The sequence below is a fragment of the Phyllostomus discolor genome, chromosome 4 (genome assembly GCF_004126475.2).
Source record: "Phyllostomus discolor isolate MPI-MPIP mPhyDis1 chromosome 4, mPhyDis1.pri.v3, whole genome shotgun sequence".
Classification (NCBI taxonomy): domain Eukaryota; kingdom Metazoa; phylum Chordata; class Mammalia; order Chiroptera; family Phyllostomidae; genus Phyllostomus; species Phyllostomus discolor.
Window position 1 is genome coordinate 84,084,468 of NC_040906.2, and position 15,477 is coordinate 84,099,944.

At 37.3% G+C, this 15,477-nt stretch overlaps 1 protein-coding gene across 1 annotated transcript in view; it reads left to right on the forward strand.

Moving 5' to 3' along the window:
* The window catches only part of CNTNAP5 (contactin associated protein family member 5), a 959,167-nt gene that overhangs the window by 484,629 nt on the left and 459,061 nt on the right, over positions 1 to 15,477 (forward strand). Inside the window, exon 6 of the mRNA XM_036022576.1 lies at positions 3,733 to 3,917. Coding sequence (XP_035878469.1) covers positions 3,733 to 3,917 — 185 coding nt within the window. The remainder of the gene's footprint in view (positions 1 to 3,732; positions 3,918 to 15,477) is intronic.

Consider the following 15,477-nt stretch of genomic DNA (forward strand, 5'->3'; position numbering starts at 1 on the left):
GTAACAAATCAACTCATCCAATTTAGTTTTATTTTTCACCACTTTTAAAAGTTGCATAACTGATGTACTTAAAACATATTATCCAAGTGTTTTAAAGTTAGGATTTGGGATTAATAGCTGGTCATTTAAAAATATAAAATAAAGGCTGTTTCAGCCCGTCTATAGACCCAATGCCTACTGTATCCCTATTTATTAGTTCAAGCATTTTTGGTAGGTCCCCTAAGATTTTCTACAATTATACTTCCTTTCCTTTCTGTATACCTCTTACTTCATTTATGTCTGATTGCACTGGCTAGAACCTGCCGTACAGGTTGAACAGAAATGGTAGGAGCAGACATCTTTTACTTGCCCTTAGTCTTAGCTGGAAACATTGAAGTTTTTCACCATTAAGTATGGTGCAAGCTATAGGTTTCTGTAGATGACCTTTATCAGGTTCAGCAAGTTCTCTTTTATTTCTAGTTTGCTTCCAGTTTATATAAAATCAATATTGAAATTTTCGCAATATTTTTCTTTTTCTATCAAGACAATCATATGTTTTATAGTTATTTTTCCTTTTTTGTACTTTATTTATTTATGTATTTTTCCATTACCATTTAGTTCCCTTATACCTTCCTACCCCTTGCAATCACCAAATTGCTGTCCATATCCCTGAGTCTTTTATCCCTTTTGCTCAATCCCTCCCCCCCTTATCCTTTCCCCCTTAGCTGTCATCCTGCTCTCTACCTATGAGTTTGTCTCTCTTTTGCCTGTTATTTCAGTTTGTTCATTAGATTCCACATATGAGTGAAATCATATGGCACTTTTCTTTCTCTGCCTTATTTCACTTAACATAATGTTCTCCAGGCCCATCTATACTGTTGCAAAGGGTAAAACTTTCTTCAATTTTATGACCAAGAAGTATTCTATTGTGTAAATGTCCCATAGTTGTTTTATCCACTCATTTACTGATGGACACTTGGCCATTGTAAATAACACTGCAATGAACATACAGGTGCTTATGTTCTTTAGAATTAGTTTTTTGTTGTTGTTGTTCTTTTGGATATATTCCCAGAAGGGGGATTGCTGGGTCAAAAGGCATATCCATTTTAAATTTTTTGAGGTATCTTCATACTGCTTTCCACAGTGGCCCAAGCAATCTGCATTCCCACCAACAGTGCAAAGGGTTCCCATTTCTCCACATCCTCACCAGCACTTTTTTGTTGATTTATCAATGACAGCCATTCTGACAGGTGTGAGATGGTATCTCGTTGTAGTTTCAATTTGCCTTTCCCTGATTATTAATGATGTTGAACACCTTTTCATATGTCTAGTGGCCATCTCTGTGTCTTCTTAGAGATGTGTCTATTCTGGTCATTTGCCCATTTTTTTTTATTTTAATCTTTGTTCAAGTACAGTTTTCTCCCTTTTATTCCCCATTTGCCCATTTTTAATTGTGTTGTTTGTTTTTTGGGTGGTGAGTTTTATAAGTACTTTATATAATTTGGATATTAACCCCTTATCAGCTGTATAGGCAAATATGTTCTCCTATACTATGGATCGTTGTTGTTTTTTTTTAATATTCTTGACCAAAAATTAACTCTTGGGCAAATTTTACTTTATAAGTAAAATGATTAGTGGATGTGTGCATATTTGCATGTGAGTATGTGTGTAGAGGGGAGGGTGTTCTTTGTTCTTTCTTTTGTTTCATGACTGGTGCAAATTTTCATTCACCTTCTCAGAAATCTTAGGATTCATATGAATATTTCCATTATTACCCCATTTCTAATATCCAAGTGGCATGTAAGGCCACCCCATCCTTTCTGTGCTCTCCTTTTCTAAGCCCCTTTGCCCCATCTACATTTATGCCAATATCACTGCCAGTTTTCCCTCTAATTAAATTTAATAAAACAGCCAGCATAACTTTTCTTAAATATTAATCAGAATTCATAATCTATGATTAGTAATTTACCAATGGATCCCATTCTCGAAAGGTACAATACAAGCTGTAAGTTCACACATGAGCACAGTAGTCCTGAATGACCTGTTGACCTGTGTGGTCATGTCACTGGGCCATTTGGAATCCCTATACCATGTTCCAGAGCTCCCCCTCCAAGCCATGGCACTTGCCTATCCTGATTGTGTGACAGTTTCTATGTTCCTCATTTTGGCCTAAGAAATATTAAGTCTGTCACTGCTCCTTAAGGAGGACTTCACAGATCCTAACCCTATATATTTTTTTGGCTCCCTAAACTAACCAATATATATCTTTGACATCATTTTTATGGATTTATTTATTGGAATTTTCCACAGTAGACCTTCAGAGAGGGTAGTTTGTCTTTAACTGTGTAGTACCTTTATCTCCTTTATACATAACCTGTCACTGTGAGTAGCACAAGTATATTTCAATACCTCTTTATAAATACAAGGGAGAAAAAAGGAAAGAAATATAGAAGGAAGGAGGAAAGAAAGAAGGACATAAGGAAGGAAAGGAAGGAGATGAAAATAAAATATCTATTATTCATTAGCCTGATTTGACAAATGGTAAGAACTCAAAAGTCATGGAACAAATAAACAATGACAAAATTAATTAAATAAAACCAGCTATGAGTTTTCTGGCTGTCATATTTTAATTACAGTAAGTTTGCTCTCTTACCCCTACATTAAGTGGTTATTTAGGGCCATCATTGTGGTACAGTGGGCAGCCTTCAGAAAAATGATCCTTCTTGACCCCTAAACCACACTGTGAGCAAGTGTTACAGTTGTTCTGGCAAAGACATTTAGCTTTCAGTTACTAAGAGGATCAAATACATAAACTATTCAAAACAATGAAAGTTTATATGTAAGTGATAATCACTTATATTGAAATGTTCACTTTGTTACATCTGAGCCACTCTGCTGATAAAAAATCTGTGATCTTTTTGACAAAAGGTATAGGCAGAAACTTCCCTAAAATTGAAGGGACAGAAAGGAGAGGGACCCAAGCAGACTTGATTAAAAATTTACCTCTTTACCTAAATCTCTCACATTCTTCTAAGAGTTGTCTTTCAAGCTCAACTTAAGCTAAATAAACATATGTGACCAATGACATGGTCAGAGTGAAAAGGGCCAAATAGACCTGGTTTGGAACCCTGGATACACCTCTGGATCTTGCATGCTCAACCACATTGAGCCTCAGATTCCCTATTTGTGAAATATAGATAATAATTTTGCCTTCAAAGATTAAAAGTGCAGGTTATAAAATTCCTGCCTAAGTGTTGTTCACATTGTAGGCACTTGAAAAAATTACTATTTCTTCCCCTTTGATTTTACCCGCATATTTACCTAATTCACTGTGAACTTAGCCAGTTCAATCTCCTCCAAAGCACAATGCCAGATTCACTTTCTCTATTTAAAAGCCATTCAAACACAGGTAATGTATATTATTTCTAAATATAATAACCTAAATTTTCAGTAATATTCATGTGATTCTTAGAATAGAGTTCCTTTCATTTTTTTTTTAATTTTTCAAGTCCTGAAGACATGTCATTTTCTGTCTAGGGGGTTATGTGGATATCAACTGACCTAGATTTGGGTGCTGGAACTTATAGGCAAAACTTGCAATTCCTTCACAAGCTCAGCACAGTTCTGGGCCTATAGAGACAGAATGGTCTTTACCTTCATGACAGAGAGTGCTGGCCCTGCTTGTGAAAAAATCTAGTGCCCAAAGCTGCCCTCAGGCACAGATGTTGTTCTGTCTTCCTCTGCCCTTCACAGATGACAGCAAAACTAGGCTTAGCAGTAGCCTACCATCAGCTACCTTGGGCAGCCTCCTGGATGACCAGCACTGGCACTCGGTCCTCATCGAGCGGGTGGGTAAACAGGTGAACTTCACCGTGGACAAGTACACGCAGCACTTCCGGACCAAGGGAGAAACTGATGCCTTAGATATAGACTATGAGGTGAGTTGATACATTCTGTGGATCCCAGGCACCTTGCCCAGGATCAGTGTGAAAATCAGTAAACAGAAAGTCACTAGAGAAAAATCTTATTCTGAGGTTTATCTTTCCTTCCATCAAAGCCAAGGTGGCATACAGTGAAGGAGTCCATGGAGAGAATCTGAACAGTCAGTTAGCATGGGCATGAGAAATAATGATGGAAACCCACAAGGCATCAGATAATTGTGTGAAAATTTAAATCAGCAAGTCTCATTTGTATTTATTTTTCTTTGTATTTCCTGCTGTATCACCCTGTATCATTGCTTAGGCTCTTGGTTAATTCAGTCATTCCTTTTTCAAAAATCAAATTTAATAGCTGCAGCAATGGAAGATATAAAGAATTATAATAATATAATGTTACATTTCAATTATACCTCAATAAAATAAGAATTATAAATATAACCTAAGATAGGTAGACTGTAGGTGCTTGTCTTTAACCTTTATTCCTAAGGAAACTTTTGACTAATACACGAGAACAAATGTTACTGTATTACAGAAGATGCAGTGAAAGGCACAAATACTACAAAACAAAAAAAGTTGTACAAAGTTCTGCAAAATGGAAACGAGTTAAACATCTTTGCTAGTAGTTCGATTCAAAAAAGTGTACATTGTGCCATATTATATAGCATACAATGCTCTGGGCAATAAAACTAGAGATTACTGGGGCCAACTTCCTGATCTGAAGAAGCTTACAGTATAATTAGTCATACCTGAAAAACTGGTACAAAACAAGGAGGTGAGAGCTACAGTGGAGAGCAGCACTGGGTACTATTGAAATATGGGAGAGAGGGCACTTAGCCCAAACTACTAAGGTGGTGCTAGGCTTCCAACAGGAGACACTGCTAAGTCTCACAAGAGGTGCAGGGTTGGCCTGAGGAGGAAGGTCAGAAATGTAGGCCAGGCCAGAGAGCCCACTGAAGAGCAAAGTGCATAATTGTTACAATCCAATATTCACAGGGTTTGAAACAATAGGCAGGCAGTTGTGCTGGAGCCAGCTGCTACTGACTCATGCGGACCATCTAGTACACTTTCAGGAATTTGTAAACTGTCTGATAAACACAGTAATTATTGAAATTGAGTTATAAAAACTTAAAATTAAATAAAGCATTTCATTTACTTATTTAATTTTTATTGTGGTTCAAGTACAGTTGTCTCCATTTTCCCACCACCACTTTCCTCCAACACACCCACCCCCACCTCCCACCCGCAATCCTTCACCCCTTTGACTTTGTCCATGAGTCCTTTATATATTTTCCTTAACAGCTCTTCCCATTCTTTCCCTCAATATTCCCCTACCAACTACCCTCTGGTTACTGTCAGTTTGTTCTTTATTTCCGCGTCTCTGATATTTTGCTTGCTTGTCTGTTTTATTGATTAAGTCCCAATTACAGGTGAGATAATATGGTATTTGTCTTTCACCACCAAACTTATTTCACTTAGCATAATACTCTTCAGTCCCACCCATGCTGTTGCAAAGAGTAGGAGCTCTTTTCTCTTTGCTGAATAATATCCCATTGTGTAAATGTATGGTAGTTTTTTGATCCTATCATTTACTGATGGGCATTTAGGTTGGTTCTAGCACTTGGCTATTGTAAATTGTGCTGCTGTGAACATTGGGGTGCATAGGTTCTTTTGAATTGGTGTTTCAGGGCTCTTAGAATATAATCCCAGCAGTGAAATTGCAGGATCAAAAGGCAGTCCCATTTTTTTTTGAGGAAATCCCATATTGTCTTCCACAGTGGCTACACCAGTTTGCATTTCTGCCAACAACATACTAGGGTTCCCTTTTCTCCACAACCTTGTCAGAATTTATTGTGTGTTGATTTGTTAATGATGGCTATTCTGATTGGTGTGAAGAGATATCTCAATGTGGTTTTAATTTGTATCTCTCTGGTGGCTAGTGATGCTGAGCATCCTTTCATATGTCTCTGGGTCCTATGTTTGTCTTCCTTGGAGAAATGTCTGTTCAGGTCCCTTGCTCAATTTTTAATTGATTTTTTTGTCTTCCTGGACTGTAGTGCTCTGAATTCTTTATATATTTTGGAGATCAAACCCTTTTACAAGTTATCATTTGCAAATATATTTTCCCATACAGCTGGATCTCTTTTCATGTTGCTGATGTTTTCTTTAGCCATACAGAAACTTTTTATTTTGATGAAGCCCCATTTATTTATTCTTTCCTTTATGTCCCTTGTTCTAGGGGACAAGTCAGTAAAAATGTTTCTGCATGAAATATCTGAGATTTTTTAGGGTATAAGGGGAATAAATTGTAATAGAAAAAATACAATAGAAAATAATGAATTCTACCACCCAGGTTCTACTGTTCCATTGTCAGAGCATATAGTGCTATTCTAGAATAGCACTATTCTAGAATAGCACTATATCCTAGAAAATTCTAGATTGTGATCAACTACATTACAAAAATCTATGGTTCTCTTTTCAAATTTTAGTATAATGTGATGATATTTGGCAAGAAATTATGGTAGCTTTCATTTTTTTTTTCTCTTAGGTCACCTTAAGGATATCAGACAGCATAATGACTTTATGTGAGGCATCTACTAGAAAACTGACCACATTACAGTGTAAACAGTTGTCTGTGTCTCCTCCCACTTAGACAACAAACACAGACAAGGGATCATAGAATCTCTGTCAAACAAATGAAAAGCAAAAATACTGTACAGAAATACTGTATTCCTTTGCTTCTCATTGGAATGTCACCACAGTTCATATCACTCAGCCTTGTGTGACTTTCTCCAAATGCTTATGAGGAAGACTATAATAATTCATGTCTCTTCCAGCAGGGAGGAAAATGGCTTCAGGAAAGAGAGATTTTTAGGATCTTAGAGGTTTCATTTATTTGAGATTTTTATAATCACAGAAGGCTTTTCTTATCAAGACTATTCAGTGATCCTATTTGCATATGTCTTACAATAATCAAAACTATTGAAACAGTTTTTAAATATGCTTTACATGTTCTTTTTAATATATTTTATTGATTATGCTATTACAGTTGTCCCATTTCCCCCTTGACTCCCTTCCACCCTGTATACCCTCTCCCACCCACATTTTCCCCTTTTAGTTCATGCCCATGTGTCATAAGTTCTTTAGCTTCTACATTTCCCATAATATTCTTGCCCTCCTCCTATCTATTTTCTACCTACCATTTATGGTACTTATTCTCTGTACCTTTTCCTGTTCTCCCCTCCCCCCACTCCCCTGTTGCTAACTTTCCATGTGATCTCCCTTTCTGTGGTTCTGTTCCTGTTCCAGTTGTTTGCTTAGTTTGTTTTTATTTTTGTTTTAGGTGTGGTTGTTAATAATTGTGAGTTTGCTGTCATATTACTATCCACATTTTTTATCTTTTTTTTAGATAAGTCCCTTTAACATTTCATAAAATAAGGGATTGGTGATGATGAACTCCTTTAACTTGACCTTACCTGGGAAGCACTTCATCTGCTCTTCCATTCTAAATGAAAGCTTTGCTGGATAGAGCAATCTTGGATGTAGATCCTTGCCTTTTGTGACTTGGAATACTTCTTTCCATCCCCTTCTTGCCTGTAAGGTCTCTTTTGAGAAATCAGCTGACAGTCTGATGGGAACTCCTTTGTAGGTTACTGTCTCCTTATCTCTTGCTGCTTCTAGGATTCTCTCCTTCATTTTTACCTTGGCTAATGTAATTATGATGTGCCTTGGTGTGTTCCTTCTTGGGTCCAACTTCTTTGTGACTCTCTGAGCTTCCTGGACTTCCTGGAAGTCTATTTCCTTTGCCAGAATGAGGAAGTTCTCCTTTATTATTCATTCAAGTAAGTTTTCAATTTCTGGTTCTTCCTCTTCTCCTTCTGGTACCCCTATAATTCAGATGTTGGGATGTTTAAAGATGTCCTGGAGGTTCCTCAGCTTCTCCTCATGTTTTTGAATTCTTATTTCTCCATTCTTTTCTGTTTGTTTGGTTTTTTTCTTCCTTCTGGTCCACTCCATTGATTCGAGTCGCAGTTTCCTTTCCATTACTATTGGCTCTCTGTGCATTTTCCTTCATTTCTCTTATTGTAGCCTGCATTTGTTCATCTAATTTGCAACCAAAATCAACCAATTCTGCGAGCATCCTGATCACCAGTGTTTTGAACTGTGCATCTGATAGGTTAGCTATATCTCAGTTGCTTAAAAGAATGTGTTCTGGGGCTTTGATTTGTTCTTCTGTTTGAGCCATCTCTCTCTCTCTCTCTCTTTTTTTTTTTTTTTTTTTTTTTTTTTTGGTCTGGTCACACCTGTTACAGTAAGGAGCAGAGCCTTAGGTGTTCACCAGGGCAGGGCACCCTAGTCGCTGGGTTGTGACATTGTATGTGAGGGCGGGGTCAAGAGGGAACAATGGTGGTTGCTCCACTCTCTGTGGGACCTCAGTCACCTCTGCTGCTTCCCCCAAGCAAACTGAGCCCCTCTGGTGCCAATTCCCATATGGGTGGGCTTGTACACACTGCGGGACCCTCCAAGGACCTTCCCTGTGAGTCTGGGTGTCATTCATGCACCTCAACTCCCACAGGTGTCCTCCATCAGTGTCCCGAGGCTCTATTTTTCAGCATTGTGATTCTGGGTTGCGCACACTGCCTTGCTTTACAGTCGCCGACTGACTGGGTCTGCTGGTTGCCGGTTGCCACCCATGGGCCGGGGTCGGCCAGCTGCCACCTGTGCACTTAGGGTCCACCCACTGCAGTCTTGAGTGCCCCAGATGCCTTACATGCCTGATCCCACTGCTCTCTGATCTCCTCACCCTGACCCTTGCCTGACTGCTCATCTCTGCCCCTCCTACCGGTCTGGATGTATGGGTCTAATTCAACTTCTTGGTTGTTAGATGTCCATTCAGATAAAATTTCTGTCATTTCTGGATGTTATTCTGTTTCCAAATTGTTGTTGTCCCTATCTTGGTTGTGCATGGAGGTACGGTGCATCCACCTATGCCTCCACCTTGGCCAGAAGTCTGATTTACATGTTCTTAATACTGAAGAAGCATTTTACAAAATAAAAAAGTATTCTAATATCACTTATTAGTAAAAAACTAGATTATCTCAAGACCTGTAAATATTTAAAATTTCATCTATGTATATATCTTAAAAAATACATTTTAAGGAAAATATGAGATACTATTTTTATAAATATATATTTTGGGAAGCCTTTCTAAGTATGATGTAATTTTCAGAAACCTGGAAATACAATATATGAACAATTTTGTCTATATAAAAATTAAAATACATATATTCATATGACCTTCCACAAAAAATGTATATATGACATCACCTCCCAAATAACTTGAAAATATACTTTAAAATTCAATTAATAAATTTTAAAAACTTCTAAATTATTTTTATAAATTTAAGTCAATAAAAAACAGTTTTAAAAATACAAGTTGCTCTCAACTGTATGAAAAGATACTCAACCTCATTTAAAAAGTGAAATGCAAATTCATGGTACAATTATACTTTTAACTTAGATTGCAAGGACCAAAAAGTTTATAATGTCAGCATGGACAGTAAGAAGCATCAGTATTTCATATGTTATTTTGGGGGCTGTAGTCCAAAAGAGAGGGTGATATCTTTTAAAATTGGAAACACACATTTAACCCAATAATTCTGTTTCTAGCAATTTACAACTTGAAAATTATTTTAATTTAAAATAATTAAAATTATTTTTTATTTAAATTATTTTATTGTTCAATTACAGTTGTCCGTAATTTTCCCCACCCGTCCCTCTCACCCCCTCCAAACCCACCTCTCTCCCTTGCTTCCACTCCTTCCCTTGGTTTTGTCTGTGTGTCCTTTTTAGTTGTTCCTGAAAACCCTTCTCCCCACTACAACTGTAAGCAAATGTGTGTAATGGGCAATATTTTAGGAAAATTAAAAATTAAGACTTCCTCAAAGTATACAAAAAGGAGGTTAATAAAAAAATTTTGGTGAGTCCATAGGAAAACAGACCCTCTAATGTGCCAGGTGACCTTACACTGTCCAAATAGCCATGCAGCCTGCTCCTTGCTGGACAGCTGACCTAGCTCTAGAAGAAAAACTGAATTCTTCTGAAACACAAGGAATGAAGGCCTAAAAGGAGCAGCTCCAAGCCCATCTCCATTGTGCTCCTGCCCTGTGTTGAGACTATCATAGCAGTTCCTTATTGCCTAATAGTTTCTGATGAGGCTTTTCCTTCTGCCCTTGGAGAATTGCTGATCTGTCCAGAATTGGTTCTACAATGGCAGACTCCCACAGCTTGCACTGTTGCTGCCTGACCTGTTTTGTTTTTGTATTGTCTTTTTTGGTGTGTGGGACAGGGACCATGGGCAGCTGCAAAGCTTCGACACTCTTCCCTTTGCTGTCTGGGTAAATAAAAAACCATCTGAATTGAAAAGTGGCTCTGAATCCTTTATTTTTACCATCCCATCTGGCAGGCCTTGAATTTGGGCTCACCATGTCATTCTCTGTGTTTGCTTGAGAAACCCTTGCAGAAGTATTATTCACCCATTAAAAACAATAAGGCAGCTCTACATGTTCTGATATAAACCATCACCAATATTAAATGAAAGGAAAAATCATTGTACAGTACAGAGTAAATACTACTGTCTTTAAAAAATAGAAAATAATGACTTTCTATAGACTTGAAAGTACAGAGACAGACAAAAATATCTAAAAGGATACAAAAGTGATGGAAAAGGCAGCTAATAAGAGGGTGAGATCAATGAATAAATAATCCTGACTTTTTGCTTAATATTGTCTTTAAGCATTTTGAATTTTCTATGACATGAAAAAAATTATTTTCAGAGGAAACTAAGGCAATAGAATACGTGACTTAAAAGATATTTCGTATAATTGTTCTTAAAATCTCATCCTCTGATTTTTACTTAGCATATTTTCCAAAACACATAACTTATAATGTTATTAAATAAATAAATAAATAAATAAATATATATATATATATTTTTTTTTAAATCATCTTTCTCATCATGTTCATCCCAGCCATAGAATCTAAGCCTATCACAAGGTTGGAGATATTCTTTGCTACTTTCATTTATTTCTCTAGGATTGTGTCTAGTATCTAACACTCAGTAAATACTTATTAGGTAAATAAAGGAAGTCTCTTTTTTGTGAATTATAAAAGATAACTATGCCCTGGCTGGTATAGACCAGTGGATTGAGCACGGCCTGCAAACCAAAGGGTTGCTGGTTGATTCCCAGTCAGGGCACATGTCTGGGTCCCCAGTAGGGGGCATATGAGAGGCAACCACACATTGATGTTTCCTTCTCTTTCTCCTTTCCTTCCCCTCTGTCTAAAAATAAATAAATAAAACCATTTTAAAAAGATAACTATTTATGCCCTTCCTTCCATAAGAAATTCCTAATAGTTCTCTCATGCTCAGAGGTCACTCCTTTCTGCCACCCTTACTTTAGTTGATATTGCCTCTGTTAGAGCACACACATGATTAAAGGACTGGCCAGACACAATACAGCTTATTTATTTGGTGACTGAAATAAATGAAGATCACTAAGGAAACTGTCTTCCAGATCATGTGGTAGTATAACTATTATTGATCTTTTTTCTTTTGAAAATATGGTGCTAAGCTCACATAGAAGGCCTACATAGGGGAAAATAAACAGAAAAAATCAAATAAGGGAAAAATGAGCAGATGCAAAGTGAAAGTAAAATGGAAAAAATGGAAGAAAGAAAGGTTCTTACTTTGAATGGCATTTTGTGATTTTGTTTAATCCCTTAAGCAGCCTTGTGAGGGAGATTATTATGTCCTGTATCACCTACATAAAACCAAGACAAAGGAGACTGATACATAACCCATCCCTATTCCCTAAAAGCCAGAGTAAGAAACACAGGATTTGAACCCAGGTCTGTTTGGCCATTGGACTGGGGATCCTTCTGGTAACCAAGCTTTCTCTCTGAAGGAGGGCTAATCCCTCAAGATACATGCAGGTTTTTGCCCTTATCCTGGCTTCTACATAAATTCAAGTCTTGAAATTACATTACTCAGAGCCATTATTTATTTCTAGTTTTAAATTTAGAATGTGATTTATGGACTTGATAATTTTATGTTTGCTCAAGTTTTATAGCAGTGAAATGGAACATAAAGACTGCTCTTAAATACATATGGAAAGTAAACTAATTGTGTAGAGCATGAGTGAGGGAATATTTCATTACCAGCATTACATACACAAAAACATCATTTTTATTAACAAGAACTAAAAAAATAAACTTCATGTTCTCATTATTATCAAGGTGGTAGAATACATTTTAGTTATCTATTATCTATTATCTATTGGAGACTTGCTGAATTTGGGCTAAATTATTGTAATCATCAGTGGAACAGCATAAAGTTAGCCAGGCTCCCTCCAGTTGCATGCTTGTAAGTCCTGAGGCAAGTGTGCAAATGGAGTCCCACATATTAAAGGTTTAAATATTTAAAGAGTTAAAAATAAGCTAACAAACTTTTGAATAAAATATTCTCTTCTCTTTACTTTGACAGATGTACCTTGACAAATATATCCCTCATGCCGAAGCCCTGTCCACACTGTAAGCAGCTGCTCTGTGGACATGCTACAGTCCTTAGGCCCATTGTCTGCCAACAAGAGGACAGACTAGGAAGAAAACAAATAGTGTGGGGCCTCACAGCAGTTTCAGAGCTGTTTAAGTAGGGAGTGCTGAGATGCTGTGGACAAAGGCAAAGGTTTAAAAAGTCCTCACCCCCTTGGCTCCAAACACCCTCTCCTGTGAGGCAGGATGAAACCTGAGGATAACCCCAATGAAGCTCTCTAGAGTATCAGATTTTAGCAGAAATGCCTCTTGCTTGGCTATATGAGGGAGACTGAATTTAGGATTTCCAATGACTTCTGTGCTTGAATGTTGAAATGCACATGATTTAACCCATTGTCTAAATAACCTAAGGTAAAAATATTGTACTTTTATTCAGACAAAAAATTATAAATATGTGTTGAACCAATCAGGCTGTGTCAGCAACTGATTTTTGTGAGTCTGTAAAAAGATACCTATTTAGAGACAGCAACCATAGGCTAGCAGTTGATCAGATTTGGGCCAAGAGCAACACTAACAATAATAAAAAAGAAGTCTAGCTAGAGCCAGTAAAGTTTCAACCTGTATTCAAGTGTAAAATCTGCTCTGTAGCTTGAGAACATAAGGTTGCTGTAGCAGAAAAAGTAGGAGAAGCTGTTTTATGCTTTTGAGAACATAGTGGTGGTTGTTGCTGCTGTATTATACACCCCTGTCCTTTCCTTCCCCACAAGCAGACTACAGAACTCATCAAATGGTGTGTGGCAGTTTGTGTAAGACTAAGGGTATCCTGGGGATGTGGCACTTTCAGTTTTAAAAATGGGAAAGTAGCTCTTCATTAAATACTTTGTAAAATTCACCCGTGAAACCGTCTGGTCCAAGGCTTTTGTGTGCCGGGAGTTTTTTGAAAACAGCTTCAATTTCATCAGCTTCCATTAGTCTGTTGAGGCTTTCTGCTTCTTCATTCAGTTTTGGAAGATTATATGTTTCTAGAAAATTGTCCATTTCTTCTAGGTTTTCAAATTTCTTGGCATGTAGTTCTTCATAGTGATTTCTTACAATCCTTTGTATTTCTGTGGCATTCATTATAATCTCTCCTCTTTCATTTCTGATTGTGTTTATTTGGGTCCTGTCTCTTTTTTCCTTGATAAGCCTGCTTAAAGGCTTGTCAGTTTTATTTATCTTTTCAAAGAACCAGCTTCTGGATTTATGGATCCTTAGAATTGTGGATTTAGTCTCTATGTCATTTAATTCTGCTCTGATCTTGGTTATTTCCTTCCTTCTAGTTGCTGTCTTTGTTGTTGTTTCTCAAGTTCTTGTAGACGTAGGGTTATGTTGCTTGTTTGAAATGAAATGTTTCTATCTTTTTTAGGTAGGCCCGTATCAGTACAAACTTCCCTCTCAGGACAGCCTTTGCTGTGTCCCATAAGTTTTGGAGTGTTGTGAGTTCATTTTCATTTGTTTTCAGATACTTTCTGATTTCTTCTTTGATCTCATGTGGATAAAAGGCTTAAATATAAGTCATGACACTATGAAAGTACTGCAGGAAAACAAAAGCAGGAAAGTCTCAGATATTCCATGCAGCAATATTTTCACCAATATGTCCCCTAGAGCAAGGGACATAAAGGAAAGAGTAAACAAATGAGATCTCATCAAAATAAAAAGTTTCTGTACTGGCAAAGAGAACAACATTAAAGTGAAAAGAGAACCAACTGTATGGGAAAACATATTTGCCAATAACACCTCAGACAAGGAATTATCTCCAGAATATGTAAAGAACTCACAGGAGTCCACTCCAGGAAGACATAAAACCCAATTAAAAAATGGGCAAAAGACCTAAACAGACACTTCTCCAAGAAGGAAATACAGAGGGCCCAGAGACATGAAAAGATGCTTAGCATCACTAGCTATCAGAAAGATGTAAATTAAAACCAAAATGAGATACCACTTCACACCAGTGAGAATGGCGATCATAAACAAAACAACAAATGACAAGTGTTAGAAATGTGGAGAAAAGGGAACTCTAGTGTACTGTTGGTAGGAATGCAGACTGGAGCAGACACTGTGGAAAACAGTATGGAATTTCCTCAGAAAACTAAAAATGAAACTACTTTTTTGGTCCAGCAATTCCACTGCTAGGATTATATTCTAAGAACCCTGAAACACCAATCCAAAAGAACCTATGTACCCTAATGTTCATAGCAGCACAATTTACAAAAGCCAAGTGCTAGAAGCAACCCAAGTGCCCACCAGTAAATGAATGGATCAAAAAGTATGGCACAACTACCCGATGGAATACTACACAGCTGGAAGAAAGAAGGAGTTCTTACCCTTTGGGCACTGGAGCATGGATGTAACTGGAGAGCATTATGCTAAGTGAAATAAGCCTGGTAGTGCAAGACAGATACCATATGATTTCACCTTTAAGTGGAACCTAATCAACAAAACAAACAAGCAAAATATAACCAAAGACATTGAAATTAAGAACAAATTGAGAGTAACCAGAAGGGAGGTGGGGAAGGATAAGGGGGGGGGAGAGTTTTCAGGAACAACTATAAAGGACACATTGACAAAACCAAAGGGTTCAGGATCAGGGAAGGGAGGTGGGGGTCACTGGGGTGAAGGGGAGAGGTGAGGGGATATACAACAGTACCTGAACAACAATAAAATTTTAAAAACAATAAAATAAAAATAAAAATAAAAAATGGGAAAGTATCTGGCAAACTATAACACATAGTTCACCTTAGCATGAGGCCTAATTCATTGAGAGGGTTACTCTCTTGAACCAGAAATAGGAACTAGAGGCAAGACAGTGTGATAAGGGATGAAAAATGGGGCCTTAGACTGAAGGATTGAAGGTCCAGCACCCCTACCTCTTAGCTGAACAGACTTAGTCAAAGTGCTATATCACTGTAGGCCATTGTTAGCATAATTTCTTGAAATACTTTAAACCCTCATACTTTAAGTCCAATTGTAA